At 44.1% G+C, this 22,477-nt stretch overlaps 1 protein-coding gene across 2 annotated transcripts; it reads left to right on the forward strand.

Annotated features, from left to right (window-relative positions):
* Positions 1 to 3,376: 3,376 nt before the first annotated feature.
* On the forward strand, positions 3,377 to 17,509 carry FAM131C (family with sequence similarity 131 member C). 2 transcript variants are annotated; one of them, XM_072155301.1, is made up of 6 exons: positions 3,377 to 3,956; positions 10,377 to 10,540; positions 10,624 to 10,717; positions 13,619 to 13,801; positions 14,010 to 14,120; positions 15,495 to 16,518. In XM_072155301.1, the coding sequence occupies exons 1-6, from the start codon at positions 3,935 to 3,937 to the stop codon at positions 15,848 to 15,850; spliced, it is 930 nt and encodes a 309-aa protein (XP_072011402.1). In that variant the 5' UTR covers positions 3,377 to 3,934; the 3' UTR covers positions 15,851 to 16,518. The 2 variants fall into 2 exon arrangements, with proteins under 2 accessions (XP_072011402.1, XP_072011401.1); XM_072155300.1 differs by lacking the exon at positions 3,377 to 3,956 and adding an exon at positions 8,841 to 9,264 and having other exon boundaries at positions 15,495 to 17,509.
* Positions 17,510 to 22,477: the final 4,968 nt, after the last annotated feature.

The raw sequence follows: 22,477 nt of genomic DNA on the forward strand, positions 1-22,477 counted from the left end.
TCTTAGGCAGAAAGACCCCGAACTTTCCACCACTAGGGGTTTTATCAACTCCCCTTGTATCCTCCTTTTATCAAGCTTATTATCCAACCAGCACCTTTGTACAGTACCAGAATAACATTTCATTTGGTTACAATAATTAGCATTCCTTCCCAGGCAGATATTATACAGCTGCATTACCATTTATAGGCACTGGAGGTCTCCCTGAGCTGATCTGGCTCAAAGATTCCTATTAAATCTATGGCAAATTAAGGTCTCTAAACACACTGCATTGGCAGGGTTGTTGCATATGTGTGTGTATATGGTGTATGGCATGTATAGATACTGTATGTGTGTATATATCCTGTACATCTGTATATGACCCTGTATGTGTATATGCTCTATATGTCTGCTCTATATGTGTGTGTATGAGTGTATAAATGTGTGTCAATTTTGAATGCTTGCATTGTTCTTTTTCTTATGATCCTCGATCTTCTAACAATGTTGTGCGTTTGATTTGTTTCAACATGTTGTGCGCTTTATTGTTATGTGAAAGGGAATCATTTCTATTCAACAATCTTTCCTTAAGAAAATGTGCTTCTCGTTCGAATACACTGTCCACTCTGCAGTTACGCCGTATGAATGAATGAATTCTCTGTATGGTAGATTATGGACTGCATGTCTGGGATTAAATTATTAATCAGACATTTATTACCTGTAATATCTTTATGGTATGGTATTATAGCTAAATTTTCCTCAGATTTAGTAAAAAAACATCATGTCCTCCAAAATATAAGTCAATTTTAAGTTCCAATTGTTGTTATTACATTAAAGGGCATCTACCACCAAATGAGTGGACTGTAGGCAAATTAGCCTAAGGGGCTCCAGGCTCATTTATCAACTATCAAACCTGGAGCCCCTCGGGCTCATTTGCATACATAGATTCCCTTTAAGACATGAAGCATGAAATTCCGATTCTGTGCCCACACCAGATTGTCAATATAACGGCTCCTCCATCCAATCAATGGATCATCTCTTCACCTGGACAAGTTCAGAATAATTTTTTTTCTATTGTTTTTCCCCCTCGACCCTCGGGGCAGTATTATAGTAGTTATATTCCTGTACATAGGGGGCAGTATTATAGTAGTTATATTCTTGTACATAGGGGCAGTATTATAGTAGTTATATTCCTGTACATAGGGGGCAGTATTATAGTAGTTATATTCCTGTACATAGGGGGCTGTATTATAGTAGTTATATTCTTGTACATAGAGAGCAGTATTATAGTAGTTATATTCTTGTATATAGGGGGCAGTATTATAGTAGTTATATTCTTGTACATAGGGGGCAGTATTATAGTAGTTATATTCTTGTACATAGGAGGCAGTACTATAGTAGTTATATTCTTGTACATATAGGTCAGTATTATAGTAGTTATATTCTTGTACATAGGAGGCAGTATTATAGTAGTTATATTCTTGTACATAGGAGGCAGTATTATAGTAGTTATATTCTTGTACATAGGGGGCAGTATTATAGTAGTTATATTCTTGTACATAAGGGGCAGTATTATAGTAGTTATATTCTTGTACATAGGAGGCAGTATTATAGTAGTTATATTCTTGTACATAGGGGGCAGTATTATAGTAGTTATAGTCTTGTACATAGGGGGCAGTATTATAGTAGTTATAGTCTTGTACATAGGGGGCAGTATTATAGCAGTTATATTCTTATACATAGGGGGCAGTATTATAGTAGTTATATTCTTGTACATAGGGGGCAGTATTATAATAGTTATATTCTTGTACATAGGGGGCAGTATTATAGTAGTTATATTCTTGTACATGGAGCAGTATTATAGTAGTTATATTCTTGTACATAGGGGCAGTATTATAGTAGTTATATTCTTGTACAAAGGGGGTAGTATTATAGTAGTTAAATTCTTGTACATAGGGGGCAGTATTATAGTAGTTATATTCTTGTACATAGGAGGCACTATTATAGTAGTTATATTCTTGTACATAGGGGGCAGTATTATAGTAGTTATATTCTTGTACATAGGAGGCACTATTATAGTAGTTATATTCTTGTACATAGGGGGCAGTATTATAGTAGTTATATTCTTGTACATAGGGGGCAGTATTATAGTAGTTATATTCTTGTACATAGGGGGCAGTATTATAGTAGTTATATTCTTGTACATAGGGGGCAGTATTACAGTAGTTATATTCTTGTACATAGGGGGCAGTATTATAGTAGTTATATTCTTGTACATAGGGGGCAGTATTACAGTAGTTATATTCTTGTACATAGAGGGCAGTATTATAGTAGTTATATTCTTGTACATAGGGGGCAGTATTATAGTAGTTATATTCTTATACATAGGGGGCAGTATTATAGTAGTTATATTCTTGTACATAGGGGGCAGTATTATAGTAGTTATATTCTTGTACATGGGAGCAGTATTATAGTAGTTATATTCTTGTACATAGGGGCAGTAGTATAGTAGTTATATTCTTGTACAAAGGGGGCAGTATTATAGTAGTTACATTCTTGTACATAGGGGCAGTATTGCAGTAGTTATATTCTTGTACATAGAGGGCAGTATTATAGTAGTTATATTCTTGTACATAGGGGGCAGTATTATAGTAGTTATATTCCTGTATATAGGGGGCAGTATTATAGTAGTTATATTCTTGTACATAGGGGGCAGTATTTTAGTAGTTATAGTCTTATACATAGGGGGCAGTATTATAGCAGTTATATTCTTGTACATAGGGGGCAGTATTATAGTAGTTATATTCTTGTACATAGGGGCAGTATTATAGTAGTTATATTCCTGTACATAGGAGGCAGTATTATAGTAGTTATATTCTTGTACATATGGGGCAGTATTATAGTAATAGAAAAGAAGTATTCAGCACTCATCCAGGTGAAAAGACAATCCAAGTCTTTGTTGGAAACGCCATCAGTATCGGATGTAAGCATTTTGGCAACGCCTCAGTTATGATCTCAGAAGGAGACCATGACCAGAGTTACATTCATTGTATTATTATTGTCCCTCTTTTCCCCAGATTCCGTAGAAAGCTGCTGAATCTATTGACGCTTCTGTATTGGGAATCTCTTGGTCTAAGGGGAATGATATTGTGGAGTTTAGCTGTGACGCGGTGGTCCGGGGTGTTCCATTATTGAATGATCACATCATGATCGCAGATTTGGAGAAGTTCATAGCAGGGCGAGGGGTCTTGTGGACGCTGATACAGTTTTATGCTTCTTCCTGGCTCCCAAACTGGGAGAATCGGCTTCATATCACCTGTATATAAGGCTCCTAGATCCCCGGGCCCCAGGCAGTGACGTTGGTTGTATCATGCTTATATCCGTTCTTGCTCATACGTTTCTCCGCTGTGAGATGCATCAGGTGAGGTTTGGTATCTTATCACGCCGATGGAAGCGTGCCGCCTGTTGCTGCCGGGAGCAGGGAGCTTTCTCTCCAGCAGAGGTAGCGTTAATTCCCGGAGGAGCACCGGCCACTGTCACCTCCACAGATAAGAGACGAGGCCAGATCCTTCCTGTCCCCTGTTACACGACAAACCCTCCCAAAGAGGAGTGAGGGGCGGAATCTGCAGCTGAGCAACAGCGCTCCTCAACGTGACGCTCCTTCCTCGCTCGCTATTCCCAGTCTAATCTGAACACGGAGAGGCGTATGCAGACAGAGGCTCCCTGGCACTGCCATGTCTGTCTGCCCTCCAAAACTACCCCCCTGCCAGCTCCCTCCAGGAGACCACTGTGGATTAACCAGGTGAAGGAGGCGGACGCTCCAGATCAAGATCCGAAGAATCCCTGGAATCTCTTTACCCTTTCACAATGTTGGGATATGGATCTCAGGGGGGAAAAGTGACCCCACAGAGCTGACTTTCATCATCTAAGGGGGGGGTTTCATGGCACGCAGGTCAAAACCATGGGCTCATGTATCTCTAAAGGTAAGTGAAGGGAACAGAGGGTTAATGCAGCGACGTGGAGAATTTAACACTTTCACTGCTGGAGATGGGTTAAATGTGCCGAGAAAAGTCAAAGTGACTGTAACCTTGATGTCAGGGAGGAGGAAGACGAGGCAGCAGGAAAGTGAGAACACAACCTGTTGTATGGAGGACAGGGATGTCAGGCTATGGATGTAGCAGAACTGAGTGCTATGTAGCACAGGACTGCGGCTTACTTCTACTGTATGGTCTGTCACCATGGTGTTACATAGGACTGCAGGTCACATCTACTACATGATCTCCCCTCAGTCAGCACTGTGTTATCTGTGTTGTTACATAGAACTGAAGGTCACATCTACTGCATGAGCTGTACTAAGAGAGTTATGACTGTGTTACATAGGACTGCAGGACACATCTACTACATGATCTGTACTCAGAGAGATATCACTGTGTTATCTGTGGTGTTACATAGGACTGCTGGACACATCTACTACATGATCTGTACTCAGAATAGGTGATTTATCACATTTCTTTTTTGCGCTTCATCTTCCAATGTTGTGAGCACATTGGTGGATTTGTGTCTTTTCTGCAACTTTTTCACCTGCCCAGCAGAGTTTGCGGCCACCAAGTTTTCTAGTGTTGCACCTGATTCATCTTTGGAATCCAGATGTTGATTTTTTAAAAAAGGTGCATATCTTTGCAGGAAACAAACTCCATGGCGGACATTAATCATAGTTTTTTACTATTTTACTGTTTCTAGCTTTTTTTTGCGCAATAATCTGGTGGAGTTAGTTAATTTGGCGCTTTTTTTGCAAAAATGCACCTACTCTGAGCAGGTGCACTTAAAAAAAACCTTTTCATTACTAAAAACATTGGTTTTCGTTTGCCAAATGAAAAATAACCTCTAGGCAACATGGAAAATACTTCAGAGCAGTTTTAAAATGTAAAATTTCACCAGTAACGACGTCATCATGTTCTATAGTGATTATTGTCTTATTGTACAGATCTGAGAATATTATCAGTCTCCATTTCCTGTACATTATAATAAAAAAGGCAAAGACTCATTTGAGCAAGAATTTATATATTTTTTAAATATCTGTAACTTTTAGTTCCTGCATTTGCATCACAATGAGACTGTTTTGTGTAAAAATGAAGCCCTGAATATTCTGCCACTTTTTTTGAATCTCATTCCAATATTAGTCTCAAATGAGATCTACTTTGTAGGGTAAAAATTTTAGACAAATTTGGCGCAAAATTAGGCGCTAATGAATCGGACATGCGTCAATTCCAAAACGCATTTACTAAGGCAGAACTAGATCCATCATAAATCACAAGCCAAGAAATAGAACAAACCAGGCGCAAAAATAGGCGAACCTGAGACCCGCTATGATTAATGTCCCACCCATTTGCCTCAAAATTTTGACTTTTTTGACACTTGAAAGTCAGACTCAGGTGCCAGGTTTATCACCATCCAAGTTAAATCAAACAATCCCAACAACCCTCCAAAAAAAGACAGATGCAAAATTTACAGGCTAAAGGTAAATGACCCATAGGGAGTTATCTGCAGTGTTACATAGGACTGCAGGTTTCATCTACTACATTATCTCTACTTAAGAGTTATCACTGTTATCTGTAGTGTTACATGGGACTGCAGGTCACATCTACTACATGATATGTACTCAGAGAGATATCTCACACAGGAAAGGATAGAGCTCACCTTCCAAACACAATGCCATGTGTGAAGAAAAACGGCATTTTATTATATACTGGTCATGATTGAGAGCGGTTGATCCGCTGGATAACGCGTTGACTTGCCAACTCTCTTTGTATCGGTGATTTACCTAATAAAGCAGTGTGCATCGGATACTGGCTGGACCGTGAATATTTCTTCCACTTTGACTCACTTTGACACTTTGAGATATCACTGTTTTATCTGTGGTGTTACATAGGACTGCAGGGCACATCCACTACATGATCTGTACACAGAGAGTTATTACTGTTATCTGTGGTGTTACATAGGACTGCAGGACACATCTACTACATGATCTGTACTCAGAGATATCACTGTGTTATGTGTGCTGTTACATAGGACTGCAGGTAACATCTACTACATGATTTGTACTCAGGAATTTATCACTGTGTTATCAGTGGTGTTACATAGGACTGCAGGACACATCTACTACATGATCTGTACTGAGAGAGATATCACTGTGTTATCTGTGGTGTTACATAGGACTGCAGGGCACATCCACTACATGATCTGTACACAGAGAGTTATTACTGTTATCTGTGGTGTTACATAGGACTGCAGGTAACATCTACTACATGATTTGTACTCAGGAATTTATCACTGTGTTATCAGTGGTGTTACATAGGACTGCAGGTAACATCTACTACATGATCTGTACTCAGGAATTTATCACTGTGTTATCTGCGGTGTTACATAGGACTGCGGGACACATCTACTACATGATCTGTACTCAGAGATATCACTGTGTTCTCTGTGCTGTTACATAGGACTGCAGGACACATCTACTACATGATCTGTACTCAGAGATATCACTGTGTTCTCTGTGCTGTTACATAGGACTGCAGGACACATCTTCTACATGATCTGTACTCAGAGATATCACTGTGTTATCAGTGGTGTTACATAGGACTGCAGGTAACATCTACTACATGATCTGTACTCAGGAATTTATCACTGTGTTATCTGCGGTGTTACATAGGACTGCAGGACACATCTACTACATGATCTGTACTTGGCTCAGCCTCCCGCTGGAATCCCTTCATGTTTCCATCTATTTCTGAGACAACTCTTGTGGGACGATGTGCTTGGACAGGAAATATAAAGCAATGTGGTGGTCCACTCATATGGCAGCTGCAGCGCCTCCCACGTTCGCGGCTGCTGAGTGGCAGCTGTTGTTTTGCTGATGGCGTGATAAACAGCGAGTGAGCGCAGGAGACGATAATTGCTTTGGAATTAGGATGCTTTCACATGTGCCATTTTGAATCAGTTTTTGGTGCAGTTTTTGAGATCAAGGGCCATCCAGGACTGAATACTTGGGTTGATAGAAAACATATTGATAGTTAAGTAAAAATGGAGACCAAACAACCCCCACATCACCCAACACAGTTCTATGTACGATCCAGTATCATGCTATAGTTTACTTTTTCTTCTTCATCAGGCCCAGACTTCCATGACAACTTCTTTGGGCTTTTACAGTAAATGTGAAAATGAATAAACCAATGAAGTAGTTACTATTTTCTACATCTTCTTCTTCCCCACATACATGTATTTAGTAGCTCTCTTTCGTAGAACTAGTACTTCAATATGGTATTTTGTGCAGTTTTCCTATAAAGTAAATTAGTCAGGTATTTCTGCCTATGGAGTAGTTAGGTAATCCCTATTCATGGTTCACCCATATATTTTAATACCTGTTTCTGGATCCCTGTAGTTTGTGGAATGCTCTGCATGCGAGCATCCAGATGACTTTAATAATACCATTCCCATGACAACATTGATCCGTGTTGGAATTTAGCTCCAGGGACTGTGAATGTGACACTGATACAAACTCTCAGCATGTTGTGATAATATCACAGTGTTCTGCAGCTGCCACTAGGGGGTGCTAATTACATCCTGATTTATACAGTACCTATTGCATTCAGTACTGTCTGTATACATGCATATACAGTGAGCGCCCTCTAGTGGCATCTTTAGGCACTAAGAATCATGACATTTTTCTGTAAGAAAATCTGATATTATGGTAATTTTGTGTACTTTATTATGTGGGAACACTGAAGGGACAAAGTCAGTTTGGCATAAGTTAATTTCTAAGGGTTTGCAAGTTTTTCCCCACTTTTCATCATCTGGAAGTTGGGAGGTATATTGTAGTGTAAAAAGTGTTTAATTGTGGTGTAAAATGTACAGTTATGTGTAATGGGTTCACATCATGCTAAGTCTATTAAAGGATATGGTGCATGGATTACTGATGAACAACAGAGGGCTAGGATATATTTCACTACGTACATACAGTGGGATACATGGTCGTGTCCTTCCCTCCTACTTGAAAGTGGGAGGAGGAGTGAACATCAGCAAAAGCCAGTGATTGGCTGTCCATGTTCAAGTCATTTCCCAGGGACCGCCCACAGTGTATTCTCAGCAGAGGCTGGGGGAAGGGTTCCAATATGTTGCATCTGTCCCCCATTTCCACCAATGGCCTTCACCAAACATTGCTAAGCAGGATGGAGCAGGATGTGGACGTATACGTGGACATATTGCTTTTCACAGAATACAATATATATGCCTTGAACTTTCCTGGCGTATATACTGAGCATATACATAAAAGCAAGATATGAATGTAGCCCTCGTCTGCACAGTGTAGTCTATGGGGCACATTTACTAAGGGTCCGCCGGACGCATTTCCTTCGGGTTTCCCGAATTTGGCCGTTTTGCGCTGAATTGCACAGGGGTTTTTGTCACACGCGATCGGATTTCATGCGACACAAATCGGGGGGCGTGGCCGTCGGACAACCCGCCTGATTGGCCAAACTGCGGAATTTAAGAATGAAATTGTGTTGCAAGATCAGCACCGAGAAGAAGATGGTGAACTCCGGCGGACCTCAGCGGGGAAGGAACACATTGGAAATTGGACGCGCGATCTTAGTGAATCACGGCAGACCCGAATCCTCGTTGGACATTCTGGATCGGCGGCGTCAACGGGACGGGTAAGTAAATGTGCCCCTATATTTTTCAGTGGATGTAATATGTATGGTGTACAGTGGAGTCGTGTATAATATTATGGTGTATAATATATGATTTATATGTAATATTTAGGATGTGATGCTGAAGGTCTATTGTAATGCGTTATATAAAGTATGAATTGATATTTTATGTTTGATCTGCTTTATGTTTGTATAATGTAGGATGGAGAGACCTCATACAATGTGCTGAGCAGTGTAATCCACGGCAATGTATTGTATATTCTGAGGGTTAATTCAGGTTCAGCCCATGCTGTGTATGCCCTCCTGATGACGTGTTCGGGGGTCTCGTCATGTGAAGCTGTTTGTGTACTTGATGTGTTTTTCTGCATCGTGCGTGTCTGTGTTGTCATGGAAACCCCCGGCCTTCATCCCCGACACCTCCTCCATGTACTGTGCACAGGAGCAAAAGAAACCTGCGGGAGTCTACCCAGAGCCTATAGACGACCTGATATACCAGACCAGAGCGTACAAGATAGTATAACCTCTCTTGTGCTGGATTATGGGTGTCCTGTATATGCCGGTTACATTTCTCCTCGCTTATTCCCAGGTGGATTGTAAATCATCTGCATGTCAATTCATACTTTATTACCTGCACGTGCCATACTATTACGGCGCAATGTAATAGTTGTAATAGCTGTATTATACATCAGGCACACTCAGTGTAACAGCCCCTGCTGTTAAAGGGGTTGTCTGGTCTATACAAGCAGTGGCTGGCAGTGATGTCACCTAGACAGTCACACACCTCATACAGCCTGAAACTCCGCCTAAAGCAGACGTGTGGTTATCATTGGCTTGTCACTGCTGATATACAAATGAAAATGAAACAAAAAATTTCAAGCATTGAAAAATTGTTATCACCTCCCCCTGACTAGGAGGTATACAAAAAAAATAAATCAACAAAAGTAACATAAACATATTAGGTGTCCTAATTCTAGTAAAATGAAAATATTTATCCCATGTGGCAAACAGAAAAATACACCTATAAAAATTTTAGCAAAAGGTTTTACAGTACCCAAAAAGGTATCAATGACAATGATAGCTCACCCTGCAAAAAATGGCCCCTTACACAGCTCTGCTCTGCAAAGCTTAAGGGTCACAACATGGCAAATACGATTTTTTAAGAACAGAAACCTTTACAAATGTGGTATCTCTGATTTTGGTGGAGACCTAGCTGCTGTGGCTCATTCCTCCCCCTCCCCTCTCCATAGGCTGCTCTGTCTTGCTTACAAGATAGAATTAAACTGATTGGCGATAGGGTTATGAGTCAAAGTGGAGAGTTCATTAGCACTAATGAAGTTTATTGAAAAGTTAGACTAGTACAGTATGTAATACTACAATAAATCTTATGGCACACTATATCTGATTCCTGATTGGTGTAACATATAACAGACAATTTTCAGTCCAGTCTGACCAGTAGATAGAACCTGGTGGTCATCACTGGATCTGTTGTCTCCTGTATCTTGGATGCAGATCTTGGAGGTGTGGTAAACTTACTTTTATTGGAAATTTTGGGGTCTCTGTCTTTTCAAATTCAATTTTTGTCTTATTTTTCTTAAAAAATCATAACATTTATTTCATTTCATATTAAAAGTACAGACATACGGTCCAGTGACCCATAAAGACCAAAGTCTCTGTCTTATACTTTTTCTCTTCTTACAGAATTTTTCTTCAGCGGACACAAAGAATTTCACATTTCCAACAATACCAAGCCAAGCTGCCCCCCAGCAGTATCTGCAGAAATACCACCACCACCAGCAGAGGGCACTGCCCCCACCGACAGCCCCGAGGAAGATGAGGAGGAGGAGGATGATATGTTGGGGCAGGTAAGTGGATAAGGTTCATCTTATTGTTAGGGACAGTAACCCCATTACATGATGCAGTTCTACTATCTGCCATCTCTCTGCAGAAATGCTTTAAGTCGCCCAATGGCTTCATGTGTGAATCCAAGGCCAATTCAGTAAGTTACGAAATTACAGAGCTGGCGACCTCCTCGCTGATCGGTGAGTAGCTGTTGCTGTTGCTGTGCTTCAACGTTTGGTAGCTTATTAGAAATATTTTTTATTATTTACTGTAATTAGATTATCAGTACACCAAGAGGAGCCATTTCTGTAACCATGGGGGTCCCTTGTGTTTTTGTTAAAAACCCACATTTTACATATGTTGTTATTATGTAGGCCAGTGATGGCAAACCTTTTAGATACCGAGTGCCCAAACTACAACAAAGGGCCGCTTATTTATCGCAAAGTGCCAACACAGAAATTTAATTTGTGATTTATACTCCCTTCTCTGTCACAGTTTTCATTGATACCAGCTCCTGAGGACACCAATAAAGCAGAATTAGTCCCAGGTAGAGCTGTCACTTTAAAATAGCTCTGTGCTCAGCAAGTCCTGGGCTGTCTGGGACTGCAGGAAGATACCTGGAGTCATCTCTGGTGATGGCCTGAGTGCCCACAGAAAGGGCTCGGAGTGCCACCTCTGGCACCAGTGCCATAGGTTAGCCATCACTGATGTAGGCTGTGTCTAGCAGTATTATTTTGTCATTGTATGGCAGTGTTATGTAGGCTGGGCCTGGCAGTATTATTTTGTCATTGTATGGTAGTGTTATGTAGGCTGGTCCTGGCAGTATCATGCAGGCTGTGCTTGGAAGTATAATTGGCTCATTATATGGCAGTATTAGATGGGCTGTATCTGGCAATATTATCTGCTCATCGTGTCAGTATTAATGGGCTGCGTCTAAAATTTGGCTGTGATATAGCTGTACTATACACGGAATTATTATGGGACTTTACGGTATTCTATGTAGGCTGCGCCTGGCAGTATGATTGGGTCATTATATGGTTGTATTATATGGCCTATTATATTAGGCAGTTTTATGTGGACTGTGTCTGGAAGTATTATTAGGTCGCTATTTGGCATTATTATATGTCTGGCAGTATGATTTGGTCAGAATATGGCAGTATTATGTGGGCTGTTCCAGGGAATATCATTTAGCCATTATACAGTAGTGTTATGTAGGCAGCTCTTGCCTGTATTATTAGGCCATTACATGGCAGTATTTTATTGGCTGTGTCTGACAGTATTATTTGGTCATTTCATGGCAGTATTCTGTGGGCTGTGCCTGGACGCATGATTTGGTCATTATATGGCAGTATAATGAAGGCTGGGCCTGGCAGTATAATGTAGCTATTATGTGGAAGTATTATGAATGCAGTGCTTAGCAGTATTATTAGGTAAATGTATGGCAGTATTATATTGGCTGTGCCTGGCAGTATCATTTGGTCATTACATGGCAGCTATGTCGGCTTTGCTAGGCAATATTATTTAGTTATTGTTATTATTAGCATTATTTAGGCAATTTATGACAGTATTATGTGGGCGGTGTCTGGAATTAAACGTTGATATAGCAGCACCATTATCAGTATCATCCTTACACATTATGGGAATCATATGTCGGTATAACTGTGGCACCTTATTGGAGCATTTGTGGTTATAAGTACCGTATTATTCTGACACTTAGGGGGACATGTATTATCGTATGTGCGCCTAAGAAATGCCGGGATCTTTCGTTTTTTTGGGCGCAGAATTGTTGCAGCTCATTTATAATGAGTTTGCGCCAGAAACAACAGATGTTTCCGTCTATCCCGACTCCTCTGGCTTTTTTTGACGCAAGTGGGCGTGGCCTAACTTTTCCACATTATGGGGCAGATTTACTTACCCGGCCCATTCGCGATCCAGCGGCGCGTTCTCTGCTCTGGATTCGGGTCCGGCCGGGATTTAAGAAGGTAGTTCCTCCACCGTCCACCAGGTGGCGCTGCTGTGCTGAAAGTCATTTCATCGCGCCGGAATGCACCACCTCGGACCAGGTGAAGGTAAGCGCTCCCCAAGCGACACTTTTTCGGTTTTTAAATGCGGCGGTTTTTCCGAATCCGTCGGGTTTTCGTTCGGCCACGCCCCCCGATTTCCGTCGCGCGCATGCCGGCGCCGATGCGCCACAATCCGATTGCGTGCGCCACAATCCCGGGGCAATTCAGGTACAATCGGCGCAAATCGGAAATATTCGGGTAACACGTCGGGAAAACGCGAATCGGGCCCTTAGTAAATGACCCACTATGTGTATTATGTCAGCATTTTTAGGTGCAATTTTTGGCGCACAATAGGCCAGGAAAAAATTGGTCAGAGGGCAAAATTAAGGCGCAGTCCATGTAAGATTTTGGAGCACATCTCATTGATGTCAGCATTTTTATGGCGCACGACTGATTATTACCATCTACCCATTATTTACTTTACAGCCGAGCGCCACTTTAAAACATTGGGCTGTGCTTTCCGAAGTCTGATCTCCGATGCCGATAGACGTACTTGCGCCGGAATTAGTAAATCCCCCCCTTAATAGTATAGAAGTTCCTGATGGGTCACATTGGGGCTGAAGTTGCAATAAATACAGTCACTGATAAGTAGGGGGCTTGTAAGCAGCCTACCCCGCTCCTTTCATCACTCCCATTTATGGTGACCCCATTTGATCCGGTCGTGTTGTAATGCGCCGTGTCTTTGTACCGCTGAGGTTCAGGTTCTCTCGCTGTTCAGTAATTACTGTGATCTTGAGATTAGCGTGATGAGCGTTTCTGTGGAAACCACATGGATCTGACACTTCTGAGAATGTTCATGAGGACGATTCCAGGTAGAATTTAGTCAGTGTATATGGAGGCCGTATCCCCCTCCCCTACAATTATGTGACCAGTGAAGACACTCAATGATTACATTAGTTAGGGGCACGGAGCCATGGGACCACCGTGCAGTCATAGGGGGGGCTCAGCTCCTGCTGCATACACTTTCTAGAATCTCCTCTTGATTCTAGTATGATGTGGCCATTCCTTATGACCTATAACCTCTGTGTCCGTCCTTAGGTCTGGTACAAACAATCAAAGACCACATCACCAAGCCTACAGCAATGGCCCGGGGCCGTGTAGCCCATCTAATCGAGTGGAAAGGCTGGAGTGCCCCCCAATCTGGCTGGGACCCTTCCCTAACCGATGAGGATCACTATTCAGATTTGACAGATGAGTTAAAGGAAGCACGTTTTGCTGCAGGTAAGGGGTGAGGGGGTTTGGTAATTGCCACCCAGCTTTCCCAGATATATGAAAAGATGAGATCGCTTCCTTCTCTTTGAATGTCAGTTTCTACATTGCAGACATTACTATGAGTTGTTGTGGTCCAGATATAGAGTTGTCTCCATATAAATGGCTGTCAGTGAATCTGCTGCTTGTTATCTGATGATCCCTGATGTCTTCTTCTCAGGGGTTGCAGAGCAGTTTGCCATAACTGAAGCCACTCTCAGCGCCTGGTCCTCCTTGGATGATGAAGAGATGCATTATGGTCTCGGCTCCCAGGAGGTTCGACAGCTTCAAGGTAAGTTCCAGCATCTTATCTGTGGAACTCTATGCAGCCAGGTATACCATGTAAGATGTCCTCTATCCTGAGCACTGAAAGCCTTGAGCCCACTACCCTCATCTTATAGCCCCGTTTACAGAAGGTTGGTACTGGGTAATGGAAATGTTCTGCTACTTTTTTAATAAACTTAGTCCACTGTTTGTTACTATGTATCCTCTGTCATAAATCTCTCAAATATCCTGGATTTTTGCAATGATACATTGTAACAGCCCCAGCAGCACAATATTGCCAGGACCTGCATCAGGGGCATAACATACGAGCGGCTGGGCCCCAAAGCACATTACTGATTGGGGCCCCCTTCTCCAGGCAGCATTCTTACCCCAGGGGAGTTGAGGGCACATATCTGACCCAGTAGATGCATACCACATTGGGGACATCGATGGCAGGAATCTAAAGAGGAGAAATTCCTAGTCCTGCCATCTCCTACCTACCAGTGTACTGTAGAAAATTTTCACTGTTATATACATATGATGAACAATGTGCAGCATAATATGTATATAATGATGCAAATTAGCCATTCTTTAGTGTGGCACGTCAGACGCCGGGCCCCATGACACGGCGGGCCCCATAGCAGCCGCTGCTACTGCTGTAGTTACGCTGCTGACCTACATATTAAAAAAGAGTAATTCCATTTCATGACAGCAAGTTTTATCTTGGAATTTTTGACTAAGCCTTACACATCTTATCATCTTACAGTACTAATCTTTATATCCCTGGGACTAAGTGGCACCTTAACCTGTTGTCATGATTGACATCATGATGTGTGCTGTAGACGACATTCAGGTCGCTGTCTGATCTTGCAACGTCTGGTCACCATCATGTTATACACTGAGACATCTTCTAGTTCAGAGGTTAATGGCAGGGCCCCATCTGCTGAGCAGATCTCCCTGGGGCCCCGAGCTCTCTGCCTCCTCCTGGTAACAGGCTGAGTGGCTTCTATTTCTGGGTCTGCAGCTTTGATTAATGGAAACGACCCAGTTCATATGTGACGCTGAGCACTGGCTGCGTAATCTGGGTCACATCAATCCGGGACATGTGTCCCCCCAGCTGCTCACTCTACAGAGGAGTACAGATTGGGGGTCTCGTGGACCGTCCCTGTCTAGCATTTCTTTAGACTGTAGGGACTGTCCCTTTGTGATAGGGCAGAGATATAATACATAAAACTGAGAAATAATGGGAACACATCTAGTAGGAGTCCCACACCAGATCATGATACTTCAGAGCTGCGATCATAGTTCTGCTAATCTTCAAGCTGGAGAAGCTCATTTTTTGTTGCTGATTTAGTGTCGTATTTTGGCCTTGAACTTATCTATAATTCTCTTTTTCTTGCAGATCTGGAAAGTCTCTACCTGCAGAGCCGACTGTTGAGCTATGCACAGGGGGCCTGCAGCTCCGATCTGGGGGGAAGCCTCCCTGGACTATCCTATTCCTCTGCTGTATCATTGGCCGCAGCATCCCAACCAGTGTTGCCCATGGAGAGATGGGACATGAGCGAGCCCCGATCCCACCAGTCCATGTTCCCCTGCCCCTTACTGAATGGTGGGAGAAGCAGCAGCTCAGACAACTCCAAGGCAGCGGTGCTGCCAGAGGGTGAGAGCGCCCCAGGAACCTGCAAACCCCGACTCAACAGCTCTCTCCATTATGTGGACAGTAGCTCATTATCCGAGGATGAGGTTTTCTACAACTGAACAGGACACCGGAGCCTCACTGGTCAGAGTTTACTGACCCTCAACGGACTGGTGAATGTCAGCTTCTGGGCTCACATTATTTCAGGACTGTCACTCAGAGGAGACTTTGCCTGTGGTGACCCAGGGTAGTCCACTAAGCTCCGAATCTGTGACCTGTTGGAGATCAGAGCTTTTGGCCTCCAGGTTGAAGATAACATGGGATGGTCATTACTGAGCAGCACTGGACAGAACTGGTCAGATGAGGAGACCAAAGAGGAGAACCTGGTCTCAAACTCTCTTTTCAGCAATATGTTTGTCACTATGAAAGGTTCGGCTCCCTTCCAGGGTCCGGCCTTGAGCCTTACTACACAGGAACTTGTTGCGTGGGTTCTGTGTTGGTCGCTGGGTGTCAGCGCTGTGTTTCGTCCATGTCTGTGACGTGTAAGTGAATGTATTGGCCTCTTCTGTTATATCTGATGTGCTAATATACACAGTGATCACGGGATCCCTACAATGTACTATTACCGCACCAACCAATAGTATGCCCCATAGTCCCCCTATGTTGTTGAGCCTGTCACACAGATAAAAACTGAAACAATGGTCATATAAATTCACAAGCACAAGCTTAAATGTTTTGTATAGTTAAAATGAATTTAAACCGAGATATAAAGAATGAACATTCCCATTCATTGATAGCAAGCAGAGATCTTAAACATAAAAAGGAAATCAAGCACAAAACCTATTGGAAAATTTTCGATTTTAAAGGAGGCTTTAAAAATTAAACAAACCCCTAAAAAGTGTAAAATAATGGGGCACATGTCTTATCGTACTTGCGCCCAAAAATTGTCGGTTTCGTGAGTTTTTTGCCGCAAAAGTGTATTGTGTCATTTATAATGACACTATCCCGACTATCCCAACTCCTCCGTCTTTTTTTTTGGGGGGGGGAGTGGGCGTGGCTTAACTTTTCCACATTATCCGTCACATTTATGTGTATTTTGTCAGCATTTTTTGGCGCAAATTTTGGCGCACAATAGAGCAGGAAAAAAATGGTGAGAGAGCAAAATTACGGCGCAGTCCATGTAAGATTTTGGCGCACATCTCATTTTTATGGCGCAAGACTGATTAATACAGTCTACCCATTATTTACCTACAGCCGTGCGCCACTTTAAAGCATCGAGCTGTGCTTCCCGGAGACTGATCTCCGATGCTGACAGTTGTGCTTGCACCAGAATTAGGAAGTCCAGTTTTCTATCTGACTTTGCACTGAAAAGAATGTGCAAACTGCTTACACATGTATTTATAAAGTTCCTGCGCCACTTTTGTGTCACGGCTGCACAAGACAGGAAAAAAATATGCACCTAAAGGGGCTGTTACTGCTTAGTCAGAGTCACATTTATTACTTTTCTGCAGCATGAACAAAGTGCACCAAAAAACCGGTAATTACTCACCGGTAATTGTGTTTCCTTGAACCACGACAGCACCCAACCAGAGAGAGAGGGATCCGCCCCCAGGGACAGGAAACCCAGACTTCAAATTCTGCGGTACGCCCCATCTCCTTCAGTGGATTACAGAGACTGTATGGGACTTAATGTTCTTGATTAATTCTGACCACCGTGTCATTCAGTATCACTTTCAATGAGAGAATCTCACACCTCTGTGACACACACACAACACTGAACACCCAAGTGTGAAAAAGAATTTACAAGGGAGGGAATAACCAGGGTGCTGTCGTGGTTCAAGGAAACACAATTACCGGTGAGTAATTACCGGTTTCCCCCTCTCACCACGACAGCACCCAACCAGAGAGAATAACATAGATGAAATCCTTAGGGAGGGATAACCGAAGAAAGAACCCTTCGCCCAAAGGAAAGTTCCTGTGCACCTGCTACATTTAGCCTATAGTGCCTATAGAAAGTATGTGGAGAAGACCAGGTGGCAGCCTGACAAATCTGATTAACCGACACCTCTCTAAATTCTGCCCATGAGGAAGAAACTGCTCTAGTGGAATGGGCTTTTAGACCTTCTGGTATCGGCTGACCGGCTGCTAAATAAGCGGAGCTAATGGCTTGCCTAATCCATCTAGCTATAACTACCGCTGAGGCCTTCTGCCCCCTATTCTTGCCACCAAAAAGAACAAAAAGACTATCAGATTTTCTCCAATCTTTAGTCCTATCCAAATATAGCTCAATGGCCCTTTTAACATCTAATTTGTTAAACTCCCTCTCCCTATCTGTAGAAGGGTTACTGCAGAAGGATGGGAGCCTGATCTCCTGGGATCTATGGAATCTAGAGACTACCTTTGGTAAAAAGGCCGGGTCTGTCATCAGAACTACTCTGTCATCCAAGATCTTGAGAAAAGGCGCTCTACATGACAGAGACGATATCTCTCCAACCCTACGGGCTGAAGTGATAGCTACCAAAAATACAACTTTAATGGTCAGCCATCTTAGTGAACAAGACTCCAGGGGCTCAAAAGGATCTCTTATCAGATAATTTAATACCAGAGTGAGGTCCCAGGGGGGCACCGTACATCTCCTAAAGGGGGTCATACGAGATGCCGCTTTTATGAACCGAGATATCCAGGGATGAGAGGCTAAAGGAGACTCAAACAGGGAGCTAAGGGCAGAGATCTGAACTTTAAGGGTGGCAGGTTTTAGGCCCTTATCTAATCCTGCTTGCAGGAAATCTAATATCTTAGCTATATTTGGATGAGCTAAGTCTATTTTATCTGGGGAACAAAAATCTGAGAATACTCTCCAGACCCTGAAATAGATTTTAGAGGTAACTACTTTTCTACTCTTCTGCAGGGTTGTAATTACCTTGTCCGAGAGGCCTTTTTCCCTCAAGATGCGCCTCTCAAATTCCAGGCCGTCAGATGGAGGTTCGTAATCTGCGGGTGGAATACTGGGCCCTGGGAGAGGAGATCGTGACTCTCTGGGAGGATCCAAGGGTCTGATATCGATAGCTCTCTCAATACTGAGAACCATGCCCTCCTGGGCCAGAAGGGGGCTATAAGAATAACTCTGGCTTGGTCTTGCCGTATCTTCTTCAGAACCCTTGGAAGAATAGACAGGGGTGGAAATGCATATGCTAGGCTGAAGTTCCACCTGATTGAGAAGGCATCCAGACTTAAAGATCGGTCTCTCGGGTCTAGGGAGCAGAAGAGCCTGACCTGTCTGTTCTTTCTTGTGGCGAATAAATCCACTTCTGGTTGACCCCAAAGCCTGGTTATCTTGGAGAACACCCTCCGATTCAGGGACCACTCTCCTTGACGTAAGAGATGACGGCTTAGGAAGTCTGCCTGCAGATTGTCCTTGCCCCTTATATGAACCGCCGATATTGATCTTAGATTGGCTTCCGCTAGTTCTAGAATCTGATGCGAGAGGTTCATTAAGGACCCGCTTCGGGTACCTCCCTGGCGATTCACGAACGCCACCGCTGTGACATTGTCCGAGGCAATCTTCAGGTCTGTCCCCCGAATCATCGGCAGAGCTTGTCTGATCGCCTGCAGGATGGCCTCTAGTTCTCTGTGATTTGAGGACTTTTTCCTGGATTCTTCGTTCCATGATCCCTGGAATAAGAGGCCCCTGACCTGGGCTCCCCAACCCGTAGAGCTTGCATCCGTAATCATGGATAGAGGGTTCTCCTCTCTCCAAGGCCGGCCTGCCTGGAGGTTCTCCTCTCTTAGCCACCATCTCAGGGAATCCAGGATCTGTTGAGGAAGTGTAATCCTCTGGTCCAAGGAGGACTGGTCCCCCCTCCAGTTCTCCAACATGAAGAGCTGTAAGGGCCTTGCGTGATACATCGCCCAAGACACCGCTGGGATTGCCGCTGTAAAGAGACCCAGAGTCCTCATAATGTCCCTTATGGTAGGGGATGGCTGTCTGTACAGCCTCTCCACCGAGGCTACTATCTTCACCACCTTGTCCTGAGGAAGGAAAGATCTCTGCTGAGTGGAATCTAATGTGATGCCGAGAAATATCTTTGATCTGGCCGGAGTGAGGGAGGACTTCTTCAGATTTACCATCCAGCCCAGGCGATGTAGGATCTTCATCACCACCTTTATTAAGATCTGCAACTCTTCTGCCGAACCTGCTATCAGCAGGAAGTCGTCCAGATATGGCACAAAGGTGCCCTGATATTTCCGTATGTAGGCTCCCACCTCCGATATTAGTTTTGTGAAAACTCTCGGTGCTATCGCCACTCCAAAGGGCAGAGCTCTGAATTGGAAGTGCTCTATCTTGCCGTCCATCCTCACCGCCACTCTCAGGAATCTCTGACTGTCCGGATGAATAGGGACGTGGTAATAAGCATCCGCTAAGTCTATGGAAGCCATAAAACAATCCTGAAAGAGCAGGTTTACGGTTGACTTTATCGATTCCATCTTGAACTTTTCCACTTTTAGGTAGCAGTTTAGTGGTTTTAAATTTATAATGGTCCGGAATGTTCCGTCCGGTTTCTTTATAAGGAACAGGGTTGAATAAAATCCTGTCCCTCGATCCTGCAGTGGCACCTGCCGTAGCACCTCCTTTTCCAATAGGGATCTTACTTCGGTCTCTAGAGCCTGTCTTTCTGCTCTTCCGGCCACTGAGGTTATCTTGAAACGCTGTGGGGGAGGGGATAGAAAAGGTAATTTTAGGCCATCTTGTATGATCCCCAAAATCCACTTGCTCCCTGAAATCTTGCTCCACTCCGCCTTGAACAGGGAGAGCCTTCCCCCCACAGGACCCCTGGCGTCATTGCTGACCGGGACGTTTACTGGAATCCTGAGGCCGGGAAAACATGAATCCCTTAGACCTCCTAGAGGGTCGCCACCCCTCCTTCTTGTCTCCGGATCTCTGAGGAGATCTAAATCGCCGTGAGGGGCGAAAAAACTTCCTCTCTTGAGGCCTTGTACTAGGAAAACCTCTCTTCCTGTCAGCTGCCTTTTCCAAGATGTTGTCTAGTGCAGACCCAAACAAGAATTCCCCTTCACAGGGAATACTACACAGATGACTTTTAGATGGGAGGTCACCTGTCCAGTTTTTCAGCCATAAGGCCCTTCTGGCAGAATTAGATAAGGCTACCGATCTTGCCGATAACCTTAAGGCGTCCACCGAGGCATCGGCTAAGAAGGCAGAGGCCTTCTGTGCAGTGGTAACCTCCGAGATGAGATGTGACCTGGATGCACCAGCCTTAATCTTCTCCTCCAGCTGGGAAAGCCAAACAAAAAGAGACCTAGAAACGCATGTAGCCGCGACATTGGGTTTGAATGCGCCCGCTGCTGCCTCCCAGGAACGCCTTAAGAAGCCATCTGCCTTCTTATCCATAGGATCTTTAAGCACACCTGAATCCTCAACTGGAAGCGCACTCTTTCTAGACACTTTAGACACGGCAACATCTACTTTTGGCGCCTTGTCCCAAATCTCTGTCTCCTTCTCAGGAAAGGGATACTTCCGCTTCATAGCTCTAGGGATAAAAACCTTCTTGTCTGCCTTGCGCCATTCTGCCTGGATAAGGGAGGAAATATTCTCATGGATAGGAAAAACCTTTCTCTTCTTTTCTCCTAGACCCTGGAACATAACGTCTGTTACAGAGCGTTCTTCTTTTTCATCTTCTAACTCCATAGTTGATCTTACTAATTTTACTAGATGATCAATATCCTCTATAGGAAACAGGGGTCTGCCTGACCTGTCCTCCTCCTCTGACTCAGATGATTCTCCCGAACTAGGGCCAGAATCTTCAAGTTGCCTGGAAGTGCCTGGGGAATTCTCTGACCTGAGGGATCTCCTTATTTCTTGCACAGAACTACGCACTTCCTGCTGGATTAGCATACGCATGGATTCAAACAAGGTCGACTGCTCTTGTGCTAACAGGCGCTGAACACACTGGTCACAGTTAGGTTTTAAATAAGAGTCAGGCAGATTATCTCCACAGATTCTACATGCATGATGCTTAGACTTTACAGTGGCTTTCCCCTTACGAGATTCTTCCCTCGTAGCGGTGTCCACCGACTCTCTACCACCTTCATTAGAACTCATCTTATTCAGTGGTGAGGATACAGCTCCGTTTTCATCCACGACTGGAGCAACTCCTGTGGCTGGCTGTGGGTGCTAGAAACAACACACAGGACTCCTGTGTGGGATCTCCTTTTAAAATTACCGCGTCTGACGTCATCTCCCATGTGGACGCTGGGCGGCGCGTCACTTCCGGTCCTCACCGGAAGTGGAGCCGGCGCCATTTTGGGGAAGACCATCGCAGAGGAAGAGGCCAGCGCTCAGCCGCCCTTCCACACACACGCCTCCACTCCGGATCGGAGGCGTGCCGGAGTCCGCCCGCACCCACAGACTGCGCTGCACCTCGCAGCATTCACCTCTCCACCGCCGCCGAGTGACCACCCTCCGGTAAGCCTCGGCGGGGGACCTGTGCAGCCACCTGGGGGTACCTGGGACTCCCATTCCCCCCTTTCACCGCGACTCCTGAGCCTCACCGAGACTCACTGGATCCCCCGTCAGGGACAGGAAACCACTGAAGGAGATGGGGCGTACCGCAGAATTTGAAGTCTGGGTTTCCTGTCCCTGGGGGCGGATCCCTCTCTCTCTGGTTGGGTGCTGTCGTGGTGAGAGGGGGAAAAAGGTGCCCAATTCCAGAGCAATGCAGAGGGGAACC

This window comes from Engystomops pustulosus, chromosome 6, assembly GCF_040894005.1.
Source record: "Engystomops pustulosus chromosome 6, aEngPut4.maternal, whole genome shotgun sequence".
Classification (NCBI taxonomy): Eukaryota; Metazoa; Chordata; class Amphibia; order Anura; family Leptodactylidae; genus Engystomops; species Engystomops pustulosus.

What these genes read in the sequence shown, in the direction of transcription:
- FAM131C (XM_072155300.1), top strand. Translation starts at nt 8,985, where the DNA reads ATGACGTGTTCGGGGGTCTCGTCATGTGAAGCTGTTTGTGTACTTGAT. An exon ending in AGGATGATATGTTGGGGCAG is followed by an intron (nt 10,541 to 10,623) that starts GTAAGTGGATAA and finishes ATCTCTCTGCAG; the next exon opens with AAATGCTTTAAGTCGCCCAA. An exon ending in GGAGGTTCGACAGCTTCAAG is followed by an intron (nt 14,121 to 15,494) that starts GTAAGTTCCAGC and finishes TTTTTCTTGCAG; the next exon opens with ATCTGGAAAGTCTCTACCTG.